Below are 21,990 nucleotides of genomic sequence, written 5' to 3' on the forward strand. Positions count from 1 at the left end.
CACGGGTGACGTGCGAAAATCACAGCAATATCACATTGGTGGTCTGTGCGGTCTCACAGCGGTTTCTCATGGCGATAACACGATTTTATGGCGCTACAAAGTCGCACAACTTTGTAGCACCATGTGCGAGGATTTTCAGGTGGGAGAGGGGGAGCCTGAAATATAAGCCCTACCCCGGAAATAAGCCATAACTGCAGTAAAAAAACATAAAATAATTCATCTCCATCATGTCTTCTCCCTTGAAGCTCCCTGACACTAGCTTCAAGTCTTCTGCCAGCCCTCCCTGGATTGGGGGATCGAAACCCCCGCCTCCGGAAAGGGCTGGCTGTGATTGACTCATGAGCACCGTGGCTCAGCCAATCAGAGCCAGCACTTGATGAACCCATTACAGCTACTCATTCATTGAATGGCTGTGATAGGTTTATCGAGAGCTGGCTCTGATTGGCTGAGCAACGGTGCTCGTGAACCAATCACAGCCAGCCCTTCCTGGAGGCGGGGGTTTTGATCCTCCAATCCAGGAAGGGCTGGCAGAAGACTAAAGACAAGGGCAGAGGTGAAGAGGAGATTGTCAGCATCTGACTCCTCTCCTAGATTTTGAGAATTGGTCCCCACCTCCTGATTCCTCCAGAGAGGTTGAGTACACGCGTGACCCGCCCCAGGCTCTAGCGTATCATGGGATTGCTAGCACTGAATAGTGAAAGAGAAAGGGAGAAATGTTAACATCAAGATGGTGCCTGATAAGTATCAGACGGGCTGCATTGCATGGAAGTGACTGCAGTATGCAGAGGAGACCATCGGAGTGTAACAGGCATTAAGGTGAGGGTTGCAGGGATAGAAAAATGTGTTTTTGCCGGAGTGGCCCTTTAGGAGATATATAATATTATTGGCCTGTTCTTAGGATAAGCAATCAATCTATGATCATTGAGGACTGGTCTCCACCAATCAAGACTTGCTTGAATGGTGCCAAGCTTTACTGCCTGGCACAACGGTATGTCCTCCTGCCATGGACCCCTGTCAGTCAGCTGTTTAAAGAGGATGCAGCAGTCGGACAAGTACTACAGGTTTTACACTGCATTCCAGGTGCAGCGCCGTGTATTTTGTAGTGGTGGTACCTTGTATGGCAATGTGATATTGCATAGAAATGTGATCTCACTGGCCTGTGAAGAGGTCTTGTCTCACAGTTGAGCTCTGTGGCCACTTCTGATTGATGGGGTTCCTGGCGACGGACCCTTACCGATATGATGATGGCCTAGCTTGAGGATAAGTCACCTATATTTTAGTTCTGGAAAACCCCTTTAACGCAGAATTCATGTGTGACTCCTAATGCTGGCAGTTATTTCTTCACCCCTGGCTTATTCTAGAGCAGTGGATATACTTGGAGCCAGTATAGATGATCCTCTGGGAGAGAGACGGGCTACCGCTGTAACAATCTATGAGGACAGGAGGCGTTGGTTCCACTGATGTGTCATAGGGCATTGTCAGACTGTATGTAGCTTTCACCAATAAACTTATCTAGATATGTACAGCCACTGAATGGACAAAATGGTTTTAATTGGTCTATTAGTGTCCATTAGCAGTTTGTTCAAAACGATCATTAAAACTGTCAATCTGTCAATAGTGGCTGCCATGGTAATAGTAACACTCCCCCCTGCCCGCCCCTGCCTCATAGTGGCTGTCGTGGTAATAGTGACCCCCACCCACCTCATAGTGGCTGCCTTGGTAATAGTGACCCCCTTCCCTCCCGTCTATAGTGGCTGCCGTGATAGTGACCCCTCCCCCCCATCCCATGGTGGCTGCCGTGGTAATAGTGACCCCCCCCCCCCCCCCCGTAGTGGCTGCTGCAGTAGCGGTGACCACCCCCACCCGCGCCGTAGTGGCTGCCGTGGTAATCGTGTGAGCCCCCACCCCCTCCTGCAGCGGCTGCCGTGACCCCCCACCCCTCCTCCCATAGTGGCTGCCATGGTAATAGTAACACTCCCCCCTGCCCACCCCTGCCTCATAGTGGCTGTCGTGGTAATAGTGACCCCCACCCACCTCATAGTGGCTGCCGTGGTAACAGTAACCCCCCACCCCCACACTAATAGTGGCTGCCGTGGTAACAGTGACTCCTCTTCTCTGTAGTGGCTGCCGTGGTAACAGTGACTCCTCTTCTCTGTAGTGGCTGCCGTGGTAACAGTGACTCCTCTTCTCTGTAGTGGCTGCCGTGGTAACAGTGACTCCTCTTCTCTGTAGTGGCTGCCGTGGTAACAGTGACTCCTCTTCTCTGTAGTGGCTGCCGTGGTAACAGTGACTCCTCTTCTCTGTAGTGGCTGCCGTGGTAACAGTGACTCCTCTTCTCTGTAGTGGCTGCCGTGGTAACAGTGACTCCTCTTCTCTGTAGTGGCTGCCGTGGTAACAGTGACTCCTCTTCTCTGTAGTGGCTGCCGTGGTAACAGTGACTCCTCTTCTCTGTAGTGGCTGCCGTGGTAACAGTGACTCCTCTTCTCTGTAGTGGCTGCCGTGGTAATAGTAACACTTCCCCCTTCCCGCCCCTGCCTCATAGTGGCTGTCGTGGTAATAGTTACCCCCACCCACCTCATAGTGGCTGCCGTGGTAACAGTAACCCCCCCACCCCCACACTAATAGTGGCTGCCGTGGTAACAGTGACTCCTCTGTAGTGGCTGCCGTGGTAAGTGACACCCCCCACTTTCCCGTAATAGCTGCCGTGGTAACAGGCCCCCCCTCCCCCACCACATAATGGCTGTCGTGGTAACAGAGAACACACACGCCCCCGCCATGGTGGCTGCTGTGGTAACAGAGAACACCCCCCCCCCCCCCAATCATAGTGGCTGCGGTAGTAATAGTGGCCCTCCCTTCCATAGTGCCGCGGTAGTAATAGTGACCACTTTTTTTTGTAGCTGCAGTAACAATAGTGCCCACCAAGATGGGTCCAGTAGTAGATGTCCCCTATATTGGCCCCAGTAGCTATAGTGCCCCCCCTATTGGCCTCTGGCTGGCCAGCATCCCTGCATTCCCCTCACCTAGCCTGCAGCTTCAGCAGCGGTGGTGGCGGCGGCTGTGAAGTCTGTGAGCTCTTCCCTCAGTGCCTCCGCTGTGTACAGGGCGCCGGGGCAGAAGTCAGCGGTCACAGACTCTGCACTGGCATCGGACTGGAGCTGCAGGCTGGGTGAGTGCAATGCCTGTTAGGTTGCCCCACAGCGGGTGGGCCACACAAAATGAGGTGGTGGCCTGTGAATTATACAGTGGTAAAACTTTATAGAAATCGGGAACCCTTCTAAATGGCTTAGTGTGGCATCTCTTCCATTTGGAGAGAAGACATGTAATCCTGATAATGATTTGTATGTGTCGTACATACCTAGCATGGTGATTATATGATATTACAAACACCGGGGCTGTGATTTACCAATCTTGGCTAAAAGGTAGTGCAGGTACTGGTGCTACAGCGGTAACATAGCAGCATTTACACCTCATAATCTACGGCTAACTGGAGAAGTAAGCGTCATCCTAAACCTGCAGGGACATAATAATAATCTTTATTTGTATAGCGCCAACATATTCCGCAGCGCTTACATATACAGGGGGAATACAGAAAGACAAAAGTACAAGAATTACAGAACCACGGTTACATAGTAATCAGTTGATGGAAACAATAGGGGTGAGGGTCCTGCTCCAACGAGCTTACATACTACAAGTAATGGGGTGATACAGAAGGTAAAGGGCTGGAGATGTGCACGGTATGGTGTGGTGGAGAGTGAGGGGTGATATACACAGACAATGGTCAGACATTTAGCCGTGTGACGGCAGAAACAGTATGACTGCAGGAGCGGTTTATGATGGCTAGCAGGGATTGCAGTCAGTAGGTCAGGGAGCATGTTATCAGGTGGAGTACAGAGGGGTTTGTTTAGGGAATACAGTATGCTTCCCTGAAGAGGTGCATTTTTAGAGCACGCCTGAAGTTCTGCGCGTCCTGGATTGCTCGGATAGCCTTTGGTAGTGCGTTCCAGAGGATCGGTGCTGCTCTGGAGAAATCTTGGAGGCGGGAATGAGAAGTTCGAATTAAAGGGGCGCTCAGTCTAGTTTCGTTAGCAGAGCGGAGAGCCCGGGCTGGTTGATGGATTGAGATGAGGGAGGCGATATAGGGGGGCGCTGCGCTGTGGAGGGCTTTGTGGATGAAGGTGGCGCGTTTAAATTGAATTCTGTATTTAACGGGCAGCCAGTGCAGTGACCGACACAGGGCAGAGGCGTCCGAGTAGCGGCTGGACAGGAAGATGAGCCTGGCTGCCGCATTCAGGATGGATTGGAGAGGGTAGAGTCTGGTGAAGGGGAGGCCGATCAGCAACGAGTTGCAATAATCGAGCCGGGAGTGGATGAGGGCAACAGTAAGCGTTTTTAGCGTGTACAATGTACAATCAATCACACTGCTAGGACCTTCAAGCTTTGACCCAATCGGGAGCTAGGGGTGTGAGAGGGGCTTTCCTCCTGTCAAACCCCTAGCTTCTGGTGGCATCAAGATACACCAGTACCGACAGTGCAAACTTAGGGCTCATTTACAGGACCATATGTATTGCGTATGGGCAACGTTTGCATATGTGCACATGCTGCAATCTAGTTCTCCTGCATATCCACATTCAATGTTTACACGCTAATGTGAAGGGATCAATAAAAGTGTATGTACCCCACCCTCTCTAGTATAAAAGCTAGATAACTGCTTATCAGGGAGCACAGCCGTGACCAGCCACACCTCATTAATACACTGCAATCTCTTCTTGCTGAGAGCTCTTAAAAACTACTGCACTTTACCCAAGACAGACCCCTGAAATCAGCGGGTAGCATAAAGCACATGATAGCTTCCCTTTAAAATATAAGATAAAAAGCTAAATAAAGTTACATGAAAATACAGGATATTTACAGAATTGAGAAAATAAGCACACATATAATTAACTTGTCTTATTACACATAAAATCCGTGCGTGCCTGCAGCCATGGGACATTTTCTCAACTCTTCGGATCCAGCGCGGGTCTCCTCCATCGCGACCGGATCTTCTTTCTTCAGCACGGTGGATGCGTCCAGGCGCACTGGCCGATGCGCATGCACAGTGCCTCTTTTCCTTTTTTGAATCTCCCGCTTTCCTGTGGATCCGCGGCTCGTCCGCAGTGACAGTTGCGCGTGCGATCCTCCTGCTGGGAGAAAATTACATCCGCATGCTTTTGAGGCCTCATTTTTTTTTGCATGCAGATATCCGCACACATTGCTATCAATGTGATAGCAATGTTGCCGATCCGCAGCAGAATGGAGCATGCCGCATTTTTTCTCCCGCGCGTGAAAAACGCAATTCTCTTAAAATGCCATCTGCGGGTGCAAAAATCAATTTAATGGACCGCGAATGGCCAATGATTCCCTATAGGCAAAATCCGCTGCGGAATCCGCAATTCCATTTAGCCAGTGGACATGAGGCCTAAATCGTTTGCAGACGCTAATGCATCCATATGGGCTGCTTGATTTGCAAATCTCCCACGCGGGTTCCGCAAATCCAATCCGCCTGTGGACATTGGGCCTTAGGAGTGTATATGGGCTTTATTTGTATACATGGTCATATTCCCTCTGTAGGATGTGAGTGCCGCCTGTAAACTAGTCTGTGTTTTTGGCTGTCTTCCTCTTTTTGCATGTTGCGTGGAAGGACATTTCCTGCTCTTTCCCGGACAATAGAAGGAAATGGATTGTCGGTGCTTATTTTGCAATAAACTATGGGATGTGGTCTAACAGAGAATTTTATTGTCTGCCGTAGTGAAACACTTGGAAGAAAATAGTTGAGACTACTTCCTGTAGCAGAGCTCTAGTACAAGGCGGACGCTGCTGAGAATTTCACATTCCCCGTAACACTTAGAGGATAACCCCTCCATACATGGCATATAATGGAACATGCTACTCTTTAGTTTTCTTCTTAAAGGGGTTTTGTGATTAAAAAAAAAACAATTCTACACTCCCCTATTCCTCCTCCGTCAGTCTCCTTACCAGATCTCCTTGCTGAGCTTTTGCAGTGCCCCCGGGTAACCTCACCGCATGCCGGCCGGCTTGTTATGAAGGCTGCATTCCTCACATTCTTCTTCCAGGTCAGTCAGTGAAGGTCACGTTGTTCACTGGCTAGGAAGGAATGGTGATCTATTGTGGAGACAGCACGCATCAGCAGTCTCTGAAGTAGATCAGCACTCCTCCTGCTGGCCTGTGAGCTGTGATGTAATGTACATTGGCTGGCAGGAAAAAGACCTCTGGCAATGCATGTAACCTCACAGGTAGCAGAGGAATCAGCCAGCTGAAGGTGAGGTGACCTTTCCCCCGGACTGCAGGAGACAGGAGAAGATCGGGGAGGTGAAGATCTGGTAAGTAGTCTGACGGGGAGGAATAGGTAAGTATGGAATTTTTTTATTTTTTTAATGAAGAAAACCTTTTAAGTGCATTATGGACTTCTAGACTTATATAGGTGCCATTTTACAAACCTCTGCAACACAACTGTTCTACATCCTGTGCATTAGGCCTAAGTGGCTCATAATCTCATCATTGCCTCCTACCCTTTCCAAAAAAATTACTGTCTTCTATAGGCTAGCTGACATTAGCTTGATATCCTGTGTATTGAATTTAAACCCAGGTCACAGTAGTTTAGTGCACATACATATGCATAAGCTCAGACTAAATCTTAAAGGCTATGAACACCTTTGTTGGCAATTTTTTATCTCTCAATTAAAAACATGTATTTGGGGATGACAATTACTTTAGGATTAGGGTTTAATTTTAAAAAAAGTGCTTTTTTTTTTTTTTTTTGCAGCTTCAATACATCCCTGTGTCTATACACTACAGTCTCACTAGGAGATGCATCGGTAAGGCTGGACTGATGGTTTCTGTATCTGTACACGGGATGACTGTTGGGTGCCTATGCGTGCAACAGCCATTACACGGACTACAGCCTTAGGCTTTTTTCACACGAGAGCATATACGCTACGTTGGGGGCAAAAAAACTGGTGAACAGGCGCACAAATCAAACATTTGTGCGCCCATTCATATGGCCTGGTGAGGCCGGCACACATGCGCCGACCTCACCAGGCCATCTCCCATTTCCCCTCCTTCCCCATTGCAGGCTCACCTCTCTTTCTCCCCGCTCGGTCTGGGCAATGGGAGGGGGTTAGATGGGGGCGGAGCTCAGCACTAGTCCGCCCCACCTCCTCCCATTGATGGCTATGGATAAGGGGCAAGGAGAGGGCGGGTGCTTAGCTCCCGTCCATAGCAATCAATGAGAGGAGGCGGGGCAAATCAGTGCTTAGCTCCGCCCCCTCCCATTGCACCGAACGAGCAGGGAGGAAAAAAAAACGCTGCGAATTTCGCAGTGAAAAAAACTGTAGTGGGTAGTCACCCTCACACAGGAGTGATAGTCGTTCAAGTGGAGGCAGAGCGGGATGGGGATTGTTCTAGTCAGTTGCCCCCATTCACAGTAAACAGGAGTCTCTCAAACATTTAGCGGTTCCTGTTTACGCGGCCCCATAGTCTATTTAGTTCTGCTATAAATCAAGCGGCCCTGACGTTAACACTTGACAAATACCACCTGAATCTGCTGTTTCCATCGGACTATAATTGGCCCAAGTATAGGTACTTTTAGTTTCCCTCAGTGCTCTCCTCTCCTGCACCTTCTTGGCAGGGACTTTATGACCACAACAAACTTTTGTTAAAAGATAAAAAGTACAAGAGAGGAAAGATGAGAGCTGCCAACTAAACTGTGCCTCACTAACAGCTCTCCTACTGAGGCTCAGGGCTCATTCACATGGATGCATGCAGTTTTTGGTTTGTGAACACAGTGTATACATGGACCAAAAACTGCATATTCCATGTGCATTCGGCCTCGGTAGCATTTTCTTGTGTGCATATACATTGCATTTTTCATGCATGCAAACATAAAATCCAAGCAGAATCCATTAATTTTAGGCACAAATATGTATTTAGCATGTGTATTCACTGTATATTTGCACAATACGGACCAAAATAAGACATGCTGAGTTTTCTTTTTTTCCACGAATGTGAAGACAGAGGTCTGAATGCCCCAGTGCAAATCAATGGCGATTCGGTGTTCCATATCATGTGGGTAAAAAATACACACGCAACATTCATGACTCTTTAGGCCTCATGTCCACGGGCAAAAGAAGAATTAAAATCCGCAACGGATTTTAACTCCTCTCCCGCCCGCGGATCCGCACCCCATAGGGATGCAATGACCACCCGCGGGGTAGATAAATACCCGCGGATGGTTAATAAAAGTGAATTTTAAAAAATGGAGCATGTAAAAAAACGCGACATGCTCCATTTTCGTGCGGGTGTCCCGCGGGGACGGCTCCCGCAGGCTTCTATTGAGACCTAAAATAAGAATAACTTACCCGCGGCGGGCCGGGCACGTCTTCTCTTCCTCACGGCCGGATCTTTCTTGCTTCGGCTCGGCCGACATGCCGCCGGCGTGCTGAGTTCATCCGCCGGTCGAAGAAAGAAGATCCGGCCGTGAGGAAGAGAAGAGGTGCCCGGCCCGCTGCGGGTGAGTTAATTCTTTTAAATTCTTATTTTAAGAGCTCATGTCCGCGGGGCAGGAGGGACCCGCTACGGATTCTCCATGGAGAATCCAGAGCGGGCCTTAGGGTACTAATACATGGAAGAGGTGCTTAAGCATCTGACAGTCGTCCCAGCTCGTATCACTGCTGTGCTTTTACATAGCAGAGATGATCGCTCACCCAATGTAGGCGAAGCGTGCCGGTGATCTCTACTGGCCGTCAACCGCCATTCAGCATGAACAGCCATTCATAGATAACTGACTTCCTGTTTACATTCGCAAACAGGCGCTCACTATTTGGGCGTGCTGAAAACCAAGTGACTCCCCACAAGAGTGATTGTTACTCGGTTGGCCTATCGGGCCCTGTGTGTACATGGGGCAACACTTGTCCGTAATTGCTTGCTTGAGTGATTGCTCAATGACGCTTGTAAAAGTGCTATCGGGCTGCAGTGTCTATGTACAGTGATATGTAGAAGCTGCAGAAGACACATAATGCAAAGCTTTTAACCAAACCCTACTGCAAAAAAGATTGTCAATCTAAAATACAGGAATATAAGTGTGTTAAAAAAACCAAAAAGAAAACGAATTGCCTCCCAAAGGTGTCTATAACCTATAGGAAGAGGAAGCTGTTTTCTACCCTGTTAACTGGTGATGAAAGTTATTAGTGTGGGGGGAGACATCTGCTTTGCTCTAACTTCTTGGGGCTTGTTCACACTCATGCCAGAGATTTCCAGTACTCTGTTCAGTTTTTGGAGCAGAGAAATGGAAATCAAATGGAATTTAATCCTCTTTCACATGGGCGACAGCGATATCGCTGCAAGAAAATTGCGATGTTTTTTTTTGTTTTTTTTTTTTAATTTTTTATTTATTTATTTTTGTGTGTCGCTACAAAGTCGCATGACTTTGTAGCACTCTTTTGCCAGGATTTTCAGGGTGCTTGAAATATAAACCCTACCCTGAAGATAAGCCCTATCTAGATTTAAAAAAAAAAACAATTAAAACACAATACATCACCTAACAGCCACTGTCCGCTCCGCCGCACTTCCCCTCGCAGGTCCCCAGCACTTGTTTAAAGTCTTCTGTCAGTGCTTCCTGGATTGGAGGTTCAGAATCCCCGCCTCCAGGAAGTGTTGACTATGATTGGTTCTTAAGCTCCACAGCTCAGCCATTCAATGCAATAGTTCCATTCAGTATTTTCGTTCCATTCAACAGAAATATTTGCATCAGCTGTGCTATTTGTTCCATTTGAAAAGCGGAAGTGAAAAGGAACAGGATTAAATGGAAATCTTTTGTTTTTTGTAAATGAAAAAAAAAACATAGAAATCAAACAAAATTACACAGAGGAACAGAAAGCTCTAGTGCTAGTGGGAAGCAGCCCTTAGGACAGCGCTAGCGTGGTGCTCGGAAGACGTGTCCAGTTCAGCAGGCGTGTAGATAGAAAGTATAGGTGTCATTTGGTATTTTATTATTGTAATAATACATACTTTTTCATTGACCTTGTTGTTCTGTTTCTAGGAGCCATTCGTTGCTGATGAATACATTGAGCGACTGGCATGGAGAACCCCAGGAGGGGGATCGAAAGGGGGAGCAGAAACATTTGATCCCAAAAGGTATTGGGCATTTATTTATGTAAGCGGGTTTGGGGGGGGGAAAGGGGCATCACGCACTGCTGGATCCTTGAAGTGGGATTGTGGATTAATTTTATTGCTTGGTCATCTCTTTGTGACAATGGCTTTGATTTACTGAAAGTGCAAATTTTAAGTCCTACTTAAACCTAATTTTGTGTTGCTCCATGATTGAGCCCTTCACACAATTCATCAGATTTTACATGTATTAGGGTGGGCTTACATGTAGCAGAAGTGCTGCAGATTCGCATCAAAATTTGCGCTAATGGTGTGGATTGTAACTTGCATTTAGCCGCAGACCCACAAGGATTTCAGCTGGTATTTATCAAAAGTAACATTTATCACTGCCCCACCTTTACCAAGAGCGCCACTCACTGCCTGCAACTGTAACCACCATTGATCGCACTTCCGCGTCACCTGACCAAAACCACTTTGGTCAGGAGATGCGGTAGAGTGCTCAGTAGCAGGTACAGGTGAAGGCAGGGACAATAAGTATCTGTGCTCGCTCTTGTTAAATATTAGCTGCAGCTGAAATCGGCTGCGTCTAAATCCAAGTCAGAATCCGCACCACTAGTGCAGATTTATTGTAGATTTTGGTGCGATACTGCAGCATTTCCACTACGTGTGAGCGCACCCTTAGAAGATACTGTTGACTTTCAGTTGCTCTTGGTTAACTGTTGGATGCCATTTTTTTAAAGCATCGGATTAAAGCATTGGTCTGTGTGCAGGTTATTGGAACAATTTGTCAACCATATCGAAGAGCTGAAGATGATTGATGAAAGGATTCAGAGAAAAGTAGAGAAATTAGAACATCAATGCCAAAAAGAAGCAAAAGAGTTTGCCAGAAAAGTCCAGGAACTTCAGAAAAGCAACCAGGTGAGCGACAACTTAAACATAAGTTACTTTAGGCTTGGGCTCCATAGGGTCACTGATCTGCCCACAATACCTGGTAGAATTGTGGCATTACTGCAACTTCCAGGCATTTATAATGGTTTTTCTTAACCAATGTGGCAAACCTAACAAAAAATGTGGATTTTTCTGTAATACGGTCACTTGTAACTTTCTTCCCGATAGGGACTCATTGGAGTAACCTGTGAGTCAAGATAATGTCAGCATTTTCCAACAGGCTATGGGTAACCATAATCGTTGGACTGCTGCCAGCTTCTTTTTTGTGCCTTTTATTTTAGTTAGTTGCTCTTTTTCCTGGTATTGTGCAGCATCTCCAAAATTTGGTTTTGTAGATGTCTGAAGAAAGGCTAAAGAGAAAGAATTTGGCTGGGAAATAAACAGCTATCAAAGAAGAATATCCATGGCCAGATGATTCATAGTTGTTGACTGTTCATCTGATCCCTCTATATTTGGTGTTCTCTGCCCTTTCTTAAAGGGAACCTATCGTCTTCTATAAACACCATAAACTAAGTTGTGGTGCTTATAGAGGAGCTGACATGGAATCCAGGGAGAGTCTTTTCATTCGGTCCCCTGTTTTGCAGTGTCCCCCGCAAAGTCAGCGTGCGCTCAGCAATCCTGACTTTTTTCAGAAGGCTGTGCGGATGTCCATGCATCTCTATGGGAGTGCCAACACACAACCTTCTGAAAAGTGTCGCGTTTGCTGACTTCTCCGGGAGACACCGCAAAAATGGAGGACTGGGTGATTATGAATAGAGGCTCTTGGACTTCACATCACCTAAACTATAAGCGCCATAACTTAGTTTATGGTGCTAATAGGTGATGACAGGTTCCCTTTAAGTTGACCACAAATGACAGGATGACTCACAGCTAATGGCTATAAGTAAATTATCTAGAATACCCTTGCAGTGTTTGATTCTTCATTTTCTATGGAAAAAGGGGAAGGGTCATTTACGCGCTCATAGAGCTGTAACCTATGATAAGTACCGCTGATCAGGCACGCTCATTACTGCCCCATTACACATAGGGACGATCAGCCTAATAGTCGGGGTGCAACTGTAAATATCTTGAGTGACTTCATACACTTCTGAAGAACCGAATATAACGCCAACATGTCTAATTGTTCAGCTGGATGGGGCTAAAAATATTGTGATCTTCCAATCACACCACTTTCCCCATTGATTTCAATGAGTCTTCAAAGAAACAAAATGCTTTCAGTTTAATTAATTACATTCAGTTATGGTTGTGTGTTTTTTTTTTTCTTTCCTTTTTTTTAAAGGAACAAATGGCGCACGCTGCATTCTGTTTGTTTTTTTTTTTAAACCTATTGAAAACAATTTGGGGGAAGAACCATGGAAACATTTATTTCAATTTGAACACTGTTTTTTGCTCCAAAAATGGGACAGACGGAATTCAAATAGAAATCCCTATTCTCAGACATGAACAAGATTTCTGGTGGGAATGGATGAATGTTGGGATAAATGTGTTGGAAAACATTGCCGGCACTTCAGCCGAGCATGAATCATTTTGTCAGAATTTTCCAGCATTTTTTCATTTAGAAAAGTGTCATAAACCTGGGACGAGTTAAGGTCTTTTTAGACGTACCAATCATCATTAAAAATTGATATAGCATTTGAATGTGTGCGATAATCGTTGCGTCTAAACGCAAGATTTTGTGCACTTTTCGTTCGCTTTTCACTCACTCGTGCACTTGTTCAAACGAGAATTAGCGCTTGTAAAAAAGGCATAAGATTTGATGTTGGCTTTAGTCAACACCGCTTTCATCCACACAGAGGGAAGGATCGATGCTATTCTTCTGCGGTGTGCCAGTATAAATAAAAGGCCCATTTACATGCAATGATTATTGCTCAAAATTCGCTCAAAAGCCATCATTGAGCGATAATCGTTGTGTGTAAATGCTCCATTCTTTGACTCTGCAGCTGCACGATGATTTTTAGATGAGCATAAAATCCATCCTTTAGCCAGAGAGAAGATAACACAGACTGCATGCTGTGTCTGCTGTCCATAGTGCTGTATTCTCCACGGGAGCGCTGATTACATTGTATTCAAATGAAGATGATAAGCTGCTAATGGCTCATTTACATGCAAATGAAGGTGATAAGCTGCTAATGGACATTGGTGTCCATTAGCAGTTCATGCAAAACAATCATTCAATCGTTCAATCTTTTGAACAATTATATCTTTATGTATAAATGGACCTTTAGTTTCCCCTCCTTTCTTGAATATTCAGATTTTGCCCATTGATTGGATGATATCCCACTCTCAACCCAGTGATCAGATAAGCAGCACATATGGGTGGTCAGCTGCCAGCCTAGAAGTAATAGGTGGCTTTGATTTGTGCACCATAAAGGGTTACATTAACTATAGCAAGTACACTTTATCACCTTCCCATTTAGTAAGGGTGAGGATAATACTGAACTGAAGTTATGTTAATGGTAAAGAAGACTTCAGCAACCATGGTGTCAGATGAAGACAAAAAAAAGTTGAAGCAGGAAATTGAATGTCCCATGGGGACATAACACGTATCAGGGCGTCTTCCCAAGTATTTCTAGAGCAATCTTTCACACGTTTTGTATTTATATTGTGTCTTTATTAAAACGTCGTTACGGCTTTGTCAGTGCACAATAAACGGTCTTCGCTATTCTGTCCTTCAGATTGCTTTCCAGCATTTCCAAGAGCTTGATGAGCACATCAGCTATGTGGCAACGAAGGTGTGTCATCTTGGTGACCAGTTGGAGGGGGTGAACACGCCGCGGCAGCGAGCTGTGGAGGCCCAAAAACTGATGACCTATTTTAATGAGTTTCTGGATGGAAATCTGCAGTCTGATGTGTTTAACAACTCTGAAAAGGTAAGGACTGCCAGCAGGGCGTGAAGTGATTGCAAGCGACAAGCAGCGTTGCCCTAATTGCTTCGACTTGTGCTGGTCACACTTACAGCCGTTGAGAGACTGACTCGTTAAAGTTTAATTGTTCACAAGTGTGCATTTACAATATTATCCCGCCGAGCGCTTCCAGATTTATTTATACTTTAAAATGTTGTTAACTGGTCTTTTTTATGTTAGATTTTCTGCCCAGCTGCTTGTATGTTTAATTCAACAAACACATAGGCTTTTTTATGCCTTTCTAACTGTTTTACAGTAGTGCATTAAAAACAGAAGGCGAACGCTGCAATTATCTATCTTTTATCTAAATAACAATTATAAAAGTTATGTAAAGGTCACAGTGATACTTTAAGGGATTGTCTACTAAAGACAGTCGTTTTTTAAATGCGTGGCAGGGGCTGGAGAAGTTGGATCCATACACTTCCCTTGTAGGGGAAATCTACCTTACATGGCAGGCATTCAAATGAAAGGCCACCCATGTAATGCATGGGTGGGCCACGTCCGCCAGTTTTTTCTACCCCCTAAAGGGTCCTTCCCACCTGCGAAGTCCATAGGATATATAGACAAGGGTTGTCTTTCTAGAACAACCCCTTTTAAAGGGATTCTGTCATCGGGTTGATGCTGCGCGAACCAAAGGCAACATGGACCCAAGACAGGGATGCCTGTTGCCCACATGGACATTTTATTCTGAAACGCTGTGACGTTTCAGAATAGTTACACTATGTAGAGCTTTGAGTCATGAGGGCGAGCCATGGCGGCCTCTTTCCGCCTGTATCATGTAAACTAACAGCTCCTCTTCCTGCTTGCGTGTAGGGAGAGAGCTGTCACTCTGAATGCTGTGGGCAGGGAGAGTCCGATGCGGCGAGGCCCGTCTCTCTGATTCAGAGCTCAAGAGTTGAGTCAACTTTCAAAGTGATTTATTCTAAAATGGCACTGCATTTCAGAATAAAACACCCACAGGGCAATAGGCATCTCTGTCCCAGGTTCATGATGCCTGTAGTTTGGGCAGCATGAACCTCATGACAGAATCCTTTTAAATGTTGGTGTCTATATTGCAGTGTAGTGTGGGGATGGTGACTTGCCTCAAAAATCAGTGCATTTTCCAGAGTCACTACAAAAGGTATTGTTGGTTTATTATAGAAGGTGACGTTTCTATTCTTCTGCTGGCTCTTCCATTGCTCTAGTGCCAATATGAGTAGTACCAGAACAATAAGGAGGGCACAGAGAGGTCCAGTAGGGGTAGAAGTGTTATTCATAGAACTACTTCTGCAGGAACCACATCTATTGCTTTCATTGTGATTTATGGGGAAGTCAACTCAATCTGTATTTTTATTTTACAGATAAAGGAGGCCGCTGATATCATTCAGAAGTTGCATCTAATTGCTCAAGAACTACCATTTGATAGGTAAGTCTTTTATGGTACCCGTATAAATGTGTAGAGCTCCACTTCATTTCAGTGATGCCAAAATGTATGGCTTATCCTTTCACCTGACAACACTGGTCACTGGTGATAACCGTTTCCCTTTTCAGTCTATAGGCCCATTTACACACACAGATATCTTTCAAAAGATTGAAAGATCAGCCATCATTTTGCATATAATACTAATAGGCACTAATTACTATTAGTACTTTATTAACTTCATTTGCATGCAAATGAGCTTCAGGGAGCTGTGATAGATCTCAGCAGGAGGTCTGAGCTCTGTAATTAGCTCCATTGTTCAGCCATGGGCTCCCCGTGGAGAATTCAGCACCATGGACAGCAGACACTGTGTGCAGTCCTGCTTATCAGCTGTTCAGCCAGCCTGGCTGAGAACTGAGAACAGCTGTAATCGGCTCTCTTTCCCTGCCAGGCAGAGCAGTGTGTGGTTCTGCTTATCAGCTGTTCTGTTGAACAACTTTTTTCAAGCAGAACTGAAAACAGTCGTTCAGCCGAACAATGAAAGATGGGCACATTTAGACACAACACTATCGCTCAAAAGACGGCTTTTAAGCGAATTGTGAAAATCATACTCATATCAACCTACAGTAGGTGCAACCAAGCTCAATCTCATGCACATAAGAGAGTGTTACCATGTGACCGAGGATCTAGCAATCCCTGCACCCCGACGTGCACGTTTCGCTCTTAGCTTCATACAGTGAGCATCAGAAAGTCAGGGTAGCGCTACAGCCATCTTTGTTTGTTCATGACTTGAGGATCGATTTAAGATCTACTTGAACTTGCGATCTACCACAAAATAAATATTTTCAAGAATTTCATGATCACGTTTTGACATTCACTTTCTTTCCAGATTTGCTGAAGTGAAATCTAAAATTGCCAGTGAGTATAAGTTATAGAAGTAAACACTTTCCTATTCCTATCTCTCTGGGTTGTGTGGTACATGAATTGACCGCGGTTTATGGCTTCCTTACAGGTAAATACCATGATCTAGAGCACCAGTTAATTCAGGAGTTCACAAGTGCGCAACGAAGAGGGGAGATCTCTCGTATGAGGGAAGTGGCTGCAGTGTTGCTTCATTTCAAGGTATTTGAGGCCGAGCTATATCCCATCCACAGCAATCCTGAGAATAAACTGGTGTTAGTCCTGTAAGGTAGAAAGCAACAGGCTGTGTGCATGGGGTGGGGAAATGACCTTAAAATGTAAGTGCCTTAATCCTAGTACTATCTAATAGATTATAGATATTTCATATATCTATTATTGTTTATAAAGCATATACATAATCTACTGTTCTCAACATGCTGGCACTTTTTACTTGGTTTCTAGAGGTGACCATACACATTAGATAGCCAACAGGCCTGCCTAAAGTTTATCTAATGTGTATAGAGGGGTCCTGATTCTCTCCCAATGGTAGTTATTGGGGGGGGAGATTTGAATTTCAATATGCCCGATCCTTTCCTTCAAGTGAGATAAACCGCCCTCAGGAGTCTGGCAGCAGCTTACTCTCTCTCCTTATTGAGAATGGGGGTCAGGAGGAACAGCTTAGGGAATGTAGTGTTTGTTTATTGCATTTTGGAGTACTTTAGCATCAGGAACAAACTTTACCACTGGTGTTAAAGGAGTTGTGTGCTTTAAGGCCCTTTTACACGCAAAGATCTTTCAAGCTACTGAAAGATTAAAGGCCCTTTTACACACAACGGTTATTGTTCAAAATTTGCGCAAAAGCAGTCTTTTGAGCGCTAATCGTTGCATGTAAATGTGCCCATCTTTCACTTTTTTGCCAAACGATAATTTTATATTTGGCATAAAATCCATCGTTCCGCAGAAGAGCTGATAGCAGGAACTTCACGCTGTTCTCTCCATGGGAGCGCTGATAACATTGTCTCAGCTGTCAGCCCCGTGGCAGAGCAAAGGGAATGTATTCAAGAGAACAGACCACCCGCTGTTCTCTAAACATAGCTCCCAGAGGCTTACATGCATTAATAAGTTACTAATTGGCATTAGTACCAATTATTAGTTTATACAAAATAATCGCTCAAAAGCCATCTTTTGAGCAATCATCTTTGCGTGTAAATGGGCCTTTAGCGATTTATTTGCATAAAGTGTTAATGGCCATTAACACTTTATCATCTTCATTTACAACAGTAAACAGCTGCCAACAGATTGCATTGTTCTCCCTATGGCTGGTGTAAACGTGCCATGAGGAGATCATGATGCGGTCTATTGAAAGATGAGCAAAATACATTTAAATCAAATGTATTTGCTCAGTCTTTAAGCGGTTGAATGATAGATTTTAAGTTTAACTAAAATCCAGCATTCAAACAAAAAGTGCACGATGCCTGCTTTTACATGTAACGATTATCACTCATTTTCGGCCGTTTGGATGAATTTTGAGTGGTGATCGTTGCGTGTAAAAGAGCCTTTAGTCAATTTGCAAGTCAACTGGCTCCCCTTGTGTAAAAACAAGAAACAAGCAGATGGTCGCCTTTCCTGGTTCCCTTTTGTGTCCAGCGCTGCCCCTTCGGGTCTATCCCTGACAGAATGTTTACAGGCTGCTGCAGCCTGTGTATGGGATGTGATAGGCTACTACAGCAAATGATAGAGCTCAGCGCTCCATTGCTGAGCTCTGGCATTGGCTACTGTGATGTTCCATAAACAGGCTGCTGCAGGATGATAACGTTATGTCGGAGGTGAGACCCGCAGCGGCTGGACACACAAGGGAAGCGAGTATCGGAATGTTTCTTGTTTTTACACATGGGAAGCCAGTTTGACAAACATGGACAACCCCTCTAAGAATCTAAGCATAAAAGTTTTTGATTCTTATAACCAGCAGAATTGTGAATGCAGTTTTGTCTTATAACACAGGATCAGTTCAACATGCAGTCTATAACAACAGCTTTTTGGCATTAACAGCATATTTCTGATTCTTCTCTCCATAGGGATATTCCCATTGTGTGGATGTGTACATAAATCAGTGCCAGGAGGTAACGTGGGCAATCTAACATCATACGTGTGTAGTCAATCCGAAATGTTCACAGCAATGTTTTATAATGCCTTGTTACATTATAGGGGGCCTACATGAGGAATGACATATTTGAGGACTCTGCTCTGTTGTGCCAACGTGTCAACAAGGAAGTCGGAGATATCTTTAGTAATCCAGAAATCATTTTGGCCAAACTTATACAAAACATTTTCGAAATCAAAATTCAGGTAAATTATGCTGTTTAGAGACTAATGTGCGATTATTATCTGAAAATGACAGTTTTTTTTATCACCTGGTTGTAGATTTCAGCTATTGGCCCCTATGGCCTTCTGTAGTTTGCATGTTATAGTAATAGAGGTAAAGGACTACTCATTTTGCAATGTTAACAATAAAATAACAAGCACTTTAGAATTCTCATATGGATACTACCGTATTTCCCTGAAAAGACGACTTACCCCAAAAATAAGCCCTGGCATAATTTGGGGGGATTTTCCGAGAGGTTTGAAATATAAACCCTAGTTACAGTTAGAAGAGAAAAGTCAATAGGAATGCATTGGGTGCGTAAAATTGGCAATAAAACACAATTGCTGTATTTTTACAGTGCTTTTTCGCGTCAGCCGAGTCATTGCCCAACAGGCTCGGTCCAGGTCCTTCCCGCTACTTTCCAGAGGCCCGATGCGGTTCCTCCAGTCCTAAACTGCCCACACAGGATCATTTTCTGGTTACGTGATGCGTAAATCGTGCCTCCATGAAGCGATGGTCGCGGTTGGTTTCTCGAGCTCTGCATTAATTTGGCTGAGCCCCGGCTCAGCCAATCAATGCAGTGCTTGTAGAACTAATTACGGCCATTACTTCATGGAGGCGGGATTTATTAATTGGCTCAGCCATGGCTCAACCAAATCCTAAGTCCCGCCTCCACGACACAAGGGCTGTGATTAGCTGAGCCACGGCACTCAAAGAACCAATCAATGCAGCGCTTGAAGAACCAATCACAGCAATTGTGTCGGGGAGTCAGTATATATGAAACCCATAAGCAGGAAATTATCCTGTGTGGGCAGGCTAGCACTGGGGAACAGCATCGGGCCTCTAAAAAGCAGCAGGAAGGACCTGGACCTGCTAAGTAAGTAAAATAAGACCTAGCGCCTCTTTTGGGGCAAATATTAATACAACACCCTGTCTTATTTTCGGGGAAACATGGTAAAAGCAAATTAATTTACCTAAAATGAAATGCTCGATGCTTTCCTCTTTGAAGGGATTGTATAGTTTCTGCCACCCCTATCGGTATTGGAGCTTATTGAGATTCGGGGGCTCCCAGTATAGTATTTACCTGTTTGATATATTTCTTATCCTTGCCTTTCTTCTAGTGGTTGAATTGTATCCCTAACAGCCTGATACCATGTGAGATTAGGTTTGGCTTATTTACATTGAGATGAAAAGAAAAGCTAAGCATTCATAATTTTGTTTACATGTGCTGTGACTAATGGGACAGGACACACATAATCTGCTCTTTCTCGCAGTCGGCTAAGATTCTGCTTTTCTGTCCCCAAATTTAACTCTAGAATTTTGTAAAAGAGCATTTGGAAGAATGCAGAAAATCAGATGCTGAACAGTATCTGAAGAATCTCTATGATCTGTACACAAGGTGAAATTGATTTATTTGGCATTTATTTTGAGCAATGTGCAGATGAGTTGGGTTTTTTTTGGGGGGGGGGGGGGGGAGATGCTGCAGGCAGAAAACACTGAAACACTGAGATTGTTGGCCTGGAAACATATCACTTTGAACTTTTTGTTGTGCTTATTTGCGTTTCTGGAGGTAATTTTTTGTGTTAGCATTTTTGTTTTCTTTGGGGAGGGGGAAGGGGTATTAGAAAATAGACACTGGATTCATGTATTAACCCCTTCACATCATCATTCTGAATGGTTACACACCAATAGCATAAGACCAATAACACGACCCCGTGGTGACGTCTAACCATATATTTCCACATGCAGAGGAAATCTATTAAATGGTGACTGTACAAACGCATTTGCCAGGTTTGACCACACAGAAGCTACTTGGCTCTTACTTAGTGGCTCTCTGCTCTCGTTCATAGAGAGTCCTGATGGGAGACTCTGTGTGTATATTTACGGGACCCCCGGATGCCGGCTGATTCTTTCAACCCACACCTGCCCGCAACAGTTCCAATAAGCCGCAGCACTCATTGGAGCTGCTAACTCTTTATATGGCAGCTGGAGATGCAAAAGAGTAGGGAATTTAAGGCCACTCACCGGCGATTTTTACAGTGTTTGGTATGATGTTTCAAATGCTGCATTAAACGCTGTAAAATGCCCCCATTGATTTCAGTGGGGCTTCATTTATTTATATATATTATTATTATTATTATTATTATTATTAATTTTTTTAAACGCACCTCATCACCCATTTGAAAATGCTGAGTTTTTACAGATGTCTGTGTAAAAGCAGCCTTAAACAACACTGTTTGCAAGCACTACAGGGAAATGTAGTGTTAAATGGCACATATTCAGTTGAGATGTACACGGACAGCCATGAATTACATGGCTGAGCTGAGTCTGCCAGAGCAGGAGGTACTATTTCTTAACCCTTTCAAGACCAGAGTTTGTTTTTTTTGGTTTTTTTTTTTCGTCCCCGTCTTTCAAGAGCCAATAATTCTGTTTGTCATCAACATAGCTCCTTGAGGGCCTGTAGTAATAAAAAATACAAATCTCCCTGCAAAATACAGTTTAAAGTCCCATATAATTTACTGAAAAACATTTTTAAAAAAATGAAATGGATAAAAAAAGCTATTTAATCTTTATTTCGTAGGTCAACAAGATTACAGTGATTCTCAAATTTAAATAGTCTTTTTAATGTTTTATTTTCAGAAGTTAAAGAAACTTTTTTTCCCTTTTATTCCTCGTAGGGGACTTGAACTTGTGATCACTTGTACTGTGTACTGAAATGAATAAGTATTGCAGTATACAGTAATTTTGAATGTTGACTATTAAGTCCTGCCTTAATAGGCATCCATGCCTTGTATCCCTTGGGAGCCTTCACTAGGCTTCAGGCTACCATGCTAACCCATCAGTACCCTGCTATAGGGTCTCAAAGGGTGGGGGCTCCATAATTGAGCAAGGTCCTGATCTTGGGGTACACTATAAGGACAAGGGATGTTTAACTTTAATGTCTTCTCTCATGAATAAACATGCTTTTTAATAGATAATGTCTATGCATTTTTACAATTATCTAACTTTTTTTTACATTTGTCTCCCTGGTCACACAGAACTACTAGCCTTTCTGGTAAACTTATGGAATTTAATTTGGGGACCGATAAGCAGACATTCTTGTCAAAGCTGATTAAATCAATTTTCATTACCTACTTGGAGAACTATATCGATGTAGAAATTGGTTACCTAAAAAGTCGGAGTTCAGTGATCTTACAGCGATATTACGATTCAAAGAACCATCAGAAGAGACCCATTGGATCTGGAGGGTGAGTGTCTAGATCACACATAGTAAGCTGCTACTTCATCCGGAGAGTGGAACTATCTTATGTGTGATC

The 21,990-nt window shown here is 44.4% G+C and overlaps 1 protein-coding gene across 1 annotated transcript in view; it reads left to right on the forward strand.

Annotated features, from left to right (window-relative positions):
- Window positions 1-21,990, forward strand: part of EXOC5 (exocyst complex component 5) — a 34,885-nt gene that overhangs the window by 1,693 nt on the left and 11,202 nt on the right. The window contains exons 2-11 of the mRNA XM_066608257.1: window positions 10,094-10,188; window positions 10,932-11,079; window positions 13,785-13,979; window positions 15,353-15,417; window positions 16,301-16,329; window positions 16,424-16,533; window positions 18,387-18,431; window positions 18,517-18,657; window positions 19,990-20,072; window positions 21,712-21,921. Coding sequence (XP_066464354.1) covers window positions 10,094-10,188; window positions 10,932-11,079; window positions 13,785-13,979; window positions 15,353-15,417; window positions 16,301-16,329; window positions 16,424-16,533; window positions 18,387-18,431; window positions 18,517-18,657; window positions 19,990-20,072; window positions 21,712-21,921 — 1,121 coding nt within the window. The remainder of the gene's footprint in view (window positions 1-10,093; window positions 10,189-10,931; window positions 11,080-13,784; window positions 13,980-15,352; window positions 15,418-16,300; window positions 16,330-16,423; window positions 16,534-18,386; window positions 18,432-18,516; window positions 18,658-19,989; window positions 20,073-21,711; window positions 21,922-21,990) is intronic.

The sequence above is a fragment of the Eleutherodactylus coqui genome, chromosome 6 (genome assembly GCF_035609145.1).
Source record: "Eleutherodactylus coqui strain aEleCoq1 chromosome 6, aEleCoq1.hap1, whole genome shotgun sequence".
Classification (NCBI taxonomy): Eukaryota; Metazoa; Chordata; class Amphibia; order Anura; family Eleutherodactylidae; genus Eleutherodactylus; species Eleutherodactylus coqui.